Genomic DNA, 5,852 nt, shown 5'->3' with positions numbered 1-5,852 from the left:
AGGGGTCAGAATCTCATGCATACGTTTTAGATTGAAAATAAAAGATAAAAAATGTGAAATAAGAAAATACTACCAGAAAGTTCTGTTTTCCAGTCACTATGATTTTTGTGTAAGTTATTGAAAGTTTTATGATTTTTGTGTGAGAGAACATAGTTATATGACTTTGGTAAAAAAAAATCATAGTTATATGACCATACGTGGAATTTGCTCGAATATGCTATGACACTCTCTTCATTAAAAACTCCTTATATTTGAACATTTGATTCTATTTTGTCACTAGTAATATTTCATATTATTTGTGTACATCTAGCCACCAAAATCTTAGACAAATAAAAAGAAATCACTCATGATGATTTTACTCTACCAAAACTTGAACCTTTCATCTCCCCTGTCCATTCCAACTTAATAGACCGTTAAGCTAAACTGTTATCTTAAATTCTTTTTTTTAAATAATGTCATTAAAATTTGATGGAGTTGTATTAAATTTTTTCACAATTCTCCTTTCTATCAGTACATATTCTTATACTTTCTGTTTCCCTCGTTTCCCTTTTACTTCTTCACATTTCTGCAATTTAGCATTAGAATCTCTTTTTTTTTGTTTAACCATTCCATATCCGGAATGACTAATTTGAATTCGCGCGGCGTAGAGCTCATTAATAGGAGAAACACTCCCTATTAGAAGTTTCTCCATTAGGAAAAGGAGAAAGAAAAAATTTATTGATCACTGCATATAAGCATCTTTTCAGTAAATTTGTTTGCTGCCTTAGATTTATGAGGCTAGTAGTTGCATTATAGACCACAATAGTTTCTTCATTTCATGAAAAACTATGCCTTTTCTCTCTTCAAATCTCCTTTTTCCCTAGACAATATTTTTGTACATTTGTGTGTGTGTGTTTTGTGGAGGGGCAGCTGCATACATGGTAAGATTGTCGGATCTCATTGATCTTGATGAAGGAGGGACGACGAGGAAGATAAATGAGGGTAAGGTGTTTTCATTTCTCTAGTGTAGGCTAATGTTGTAATAGTAAAAAATTTCAAAGATGTTATCTTTCTATAAGGCTATATTGTTTAATGATTTTCTATATTGATTTTCGTAGTTCCATATTGAAGTGGTCATTCATTCATGTTGAATTGATAGGAACAGTTAACTAATCTGAGTGTATTGGTGATCAAAACCTGAGTGTTATCACTTGTCAATATCATCTTTCATTCCTTGAGCCGAGGATCTATCGGAAACAGCCTTTCTACCTTCTCAAGGTAGGGGTAATTAAGGCTGCATATACACTATCCTCCCCTTGTGGGATTACACTGAGTTTATTGTTGTTGTTGTAGTAATATCACCGTACTTCCTTTTTTCTATTTGATGATTTTTGACCAACAATATTGAAGAATGATTGCACTATTAAAGGATCAGAGAGATTTCTGAACTACTTAATTTAGTTGAGTTCATAGTCTTTTCTTGGCTTAGGCAATAGAATGATCATTTAATTCTTGAAGTAGGGTGCTAATTGGGCGTCGTTGTTGCAATTCCATAGGTCACATAAAATCCTGATGAAGATAAAACAAGACAGATAAGGCTATAGTAGTATGCTTCTTTCAATTTCATTTTCTTGTTTACTTACTGACAAGAAATATTGTGGTACATTCATCAATTCTACAGGCCGAGAGGCTCCTCGAAATAGATTGCAGCAGCCGGTAGAGGCTTCACATAGCTTCTGTATTGAAGGGGATGGCGATGCGCTGGTAATAATTTTGTTATGCTATTCTGGAGTTATCAAAATTCCGGTTGCTTTATCTTCTCTTTGTCGAGGCGGGGTTATATCTTACCACTTGGAGCCCTGAAAGAAATATGAGAACGAAATATCAGATCCTGCGTGAATGCAGGATACTTTGTACACCTGACCGCCCTTTTTTCTATTAGCGATCATATGATAAAACAGTGATAGGCCTTTGACTTACCCCAATTGAAGCTAAGATTCCTCCGCTCTCAATCCTCGTAACTATCATGTTTTACTATATATGCATCTTGCTAGTTCAGGATCACAAAGTATTCGATGTTTGCTAATAGAATTTTTTTCGTACTCATGAGAATTAACTTTTCGGACTTCTTTTTCTCTTGGTTCTTCTCTTTGGATCATCATTTTATCAACTTTGTAAAAAGGTTCTCTTCGGATGCATTGGTGTTGTAGACTCACAATTTTCCAGAAATGAGAATTCATGCAGTATAACATTGTCATTTTGAGCTAAACGATTCACATTCTACATGTCTGTCAACTTTTACATGACATTTTGTTTCCTTCCTTCTGGTGTGGCAAAATACAGTGCACTTACCACATGACAAATGACTGGTCAGCGAAGAAGTGTTATGTCAATGCGACTCCAATGAAGAAACTGATCAGTGAAGAATTATCAAGAAGTACTCCAAACTCAGGACAGAATGCACCTAGTGTTGTCGCCCGTCTGATGGGCTTAGATATGTTATCCGTGGATACAAAACCATCAACCAAGAAGGTCGAAAAGAAGAATGAAATGAAAGATAGAAATCCTCCCAAAGAGGAATGGTTGAGAAAGGATCCTTTTGATCATGTAACACATTACTCGAGACAAAAAGTTTTCGATTCCTTTGACCACAATGAAGCATGTAACTTTGACAGACGGAGTGGTAACCTAAAGCTCAACAAACTTAAACCCCGAGAACATCCACAGGAAGAGGAACTACAAAAGTTTAAGAAGGAATTTGAAGCATGGCAAGCTACAAGGTTAAAGGAATGCTCAAAATTTGTTGAATTTGGCACCAATACTGATCAATGGTTGGCACGACAACGCCTGAACAAGGAAAAGTTGGTTCTTCACGCGAACTCAAAGAGACTTGATATTTCTTCAACTCCTACAAAGATTGTAATTTTGAGGCCTGTTTGTGATAGGACGGGGGATAGCAAAGAATCATGGGCCAGTTCCCCTGGCATATCCGAAGACGGGAGTAGCATAGAAGAATTTCTTCAGGAGGTTAAGGAAAGACTAAAATGTGAATTGCAAGAAAAGAGTTTGAGAAGGAGTACTACTGTCATTGAGACGTCTTATACCAAAAAACCATCAGAAGCAAAGAAGATAGCTCAGTCTATTGCAAAACAGGTGAGAGAGAGTGTTACTAGGGATGTTGGAACGACCCTACCTCGATCAAAATCAATGAGGTCTTATAGAAGTGAAATTCAATGCGACGTGACTGGTTCTCCTGATTTCACCAATAGAGATACAAGGAGATTTTCAGAAAAGAGCAGAGCTGAAGAAAGCAGATATATTGCTAATAAAGTGAGACACAAAGACGATATGAAAGACGAATCGGACATGCAGGGCAAATATTTCAGACAAGAGTTGAGTAATAATGTAATGCTTGACCAGGAACAATTTCATAGGAACCTAGTTAGATCTTTGTCTGCTCCTGTGTCGCGAGCATCATTCGGAAAGCTTCTCCTAGAGGATCAACATATGTTAACGGGGGCGCATATTAGGCGAAAACATGAAGCTTCTGAGAAGGTCAAAATAAACATAAAAAAATGCAGAAAAGAGAAATTCAACCTTAGAGAAAAGGTTTCCAGCTTTAAATATAGTTTTGTACTTAAAGGAAAGCTCTTTGGTAGAAAGATTCAATCTTTGGAGGAATCAAATGGAAACAAACAAATTCACATGAAAGATCTTCTAAACACACAAACTGTTGCATCCAAATATAATGTAAGAAGCCTCAAGTATATTTTCCTTTTCTACTAACTCCCAAGATGAAAAGAGAAAAAGAATGTCGAAATTTTTGATCATAAATATGCTGACATGATATTGATATCTAACTTTTAGTATTTTATATTTGTCCTAGGAAAATTCCACTGAGTTTCCACCTAGTCCTGCATCTGTATGCAGCACTACCAATGAAGAATTTTGGAGGCAAACAGATTGTTTCAGCTCATCATCAACCTCAGATATACATCCGCCGGATGATAGTGAAATGCCTCATGTTTTCAAAGAGATCAGCTCTAATCTGAATGGTATAAGTAAAAACTTATCTAAATTTGTACATATGCTGCATTCTTGGTTTATGATACATTTTAGGCATGATTACCACTTGACACGAGTTGGATTTTACAGTTCTAACTTTGTTATAATGAGGAACTTCAACTATGTTCTCGCTATATTTGTCCAACACTGATGAGGTGAGGATTGTCCAAGACCATATAAGTAGTCCAAGTTACCCATCTTGAACCGATGGGGGACTCAACACTCCTCCGCACGCCCAAGATTGGACATCTGGAGCATGGACAATATAAGATAGGTGCCCAACATCGGGTAAATAACGAGATGGGCCCGACTCTAATACCGTGACAAATGGACCTTGGGCCTAGCTCATGAGGTGAGGATTGTCCAAGACCATACAAAGAGTCCAAGTTACCCATCTTGAGCCAATGTGGGACTCAACACAGTTGCCTTGAATTAAAATCTACACTTGATGATTTTCCAACAATTTCATGCCTTTGTTGTCCTTTTAACTTAGTGCCTTTCTTGATTGCACAAGAATGGGCTACCAATTCAAATACTATATCACAAATGTAGAACTGCACTGAAGTTTAAACGAATTTAATGATATTTTGTAACTTTTCATAACACAGAGCTAAGGAGGCAATTGAATCAGCTAGAAACTTATGACTCTGAGGAGACAATGATTGATGAGCAGTCTGTCGAAGAGGAGATAATGGAGATTGACGATCCAGCTGAATCGTTCGTTAGAGATCTTCTTGTTGCTTCTGGTTTATATGATGGTTCATGCGATAAATATCTATCAAAATGGGATCCACTCGGAAAGCCAATCAGCAACCAAGTTTTTGAAGAAGTCGAAGAGTCTTACAAGAAAATGACAAATGATATTGAAGAAGCATCTACTAGTGATCAATTCCAGAAGTTAAATCACAAGTTGTTGTGTGATTTCTTGAACGAGGTGCTTCCGGATGTACTTGGAGTACCTTCTACAGTTTCGAGTTTTATGAAAAGTACTATTAGTCCGACTGCACGACCTCTACCTCTACGAGGAAAGAAGTTATTAGAATGTGTATGGGAAATTGCCCGAGTTTATGTTTACCCTCCTTCAGATATGTCATCTCAATCCCTCGAAACTATACTAGCCCGAGACTTGCAATCTATGCCTTGGACTGGATTAGTTGATGAAGATGTTAATGCTGTCGGAAAAGATATTGAACACCACATTATTGGTGATCTTATTCATGAAATGGTCAATGATATGCAGTCATAATTATTGTTTTTTCTTGCTCTACTATATTTATATTATTTGTAAGTTTGTAAGATGAGGGGAAAAGGGGTGCTTCTGATGATTCTCATGAGAAAGTTTTGGAACTTCTGATATGCATGTAAATCGGATTTGTTTAGCAACAGCCAACGTTCGGACCATGTTTGTTGTAAGCACAAAAGAATAACAGAAAGTGTCAACTCGCTAACATCTTAACCTTTTAGATGAGACAGTTCAGACTATTGAAAAGTGAGTCTCATCGCCACCTATCCATAAAATGTTTTCATGGTTTGGCCTAAGAAAGAAATGAGTCCCAACTCCCACCTTGTTGATCCTAACATGGAGTCATGGACTATGGGAATAATGGTAACTTGTCGAATTGCAGTCATGGAACCATGATGCTTGATCACGCTCAACTCTAGTCCTAAAAAGGATACCTGCAAATATAATCCGGTCTAAAAGTCCGGAGTCAAATCCCACAAAGAACTAAGACTTAGCTACAGTTGTTCATTATCACCAAGAACACAAGCTTGAACAATTCCTAACTTATAGATATTAAGATTCTTGT

General features: G+C 36.8%; 1 protein-coding gene across 1 annotated transcript; it reads left to right on the top strand.

Annotated features, from left to right (window-relative positions):
- LOC109231961 lies at positions 499-5,393 on the top strand. Its single transcript, XM_019397573.1, has 5 exons — positions 499-981; positions 1,661-1,743; positions 2,323-3,729; positions 3,866-4,034; positions 4,653-5,393. Exons 1-5 carry the CDS (start codon positions 918-920, stop codon positions 5,288-5,290), a joined length of 2,361 nt encoding a protein of 786 aa, XP_019253118.1. The 5' UTR covers positions 499-917; the 3' UTR covers positions 5,291-5,393.

The sequence above is a fragment of the Nicotiana attenuata genome, chromosome 9 (assembly GCF_001879085.1).
Source record: "Nicotiana attenuata strain UT chromosome 9, NIATTr2, whole genome shotgun sequence".
Taxonomy (NCBI): Eukaryota; Viridiplantae; Streptophyta; class Magnoliopsida; order Solanales; family Solanaceae; genus Nicotiana; species Nicotiana attenuata.
This window is presented reverse-complemented; position numbering and strand designations above follow the sequence as displayed.

Coding starts and splice junctions, on each gene's coding strand:
- LOC109231961 (XM_019397573.1), top strand. CDS start 918: ATGGTAAGATTGTCGGATCTCATTGATCTTGATGAAGGAGGGACGACG. Junction 1,744..2,322: donor AAGGGGATGGCGATGCGCTG/GTAATAATTTTG, acceptor GGCAAAATACAG/TGCACTTACCACATGACAAA. Junction 4,035..4,652: donor GATCAGCTCTAATCTGAATG/GTATAAGTAAAA, acceptor TTCATAACACAG/AGCTAAGGAGGCAATTGAAT.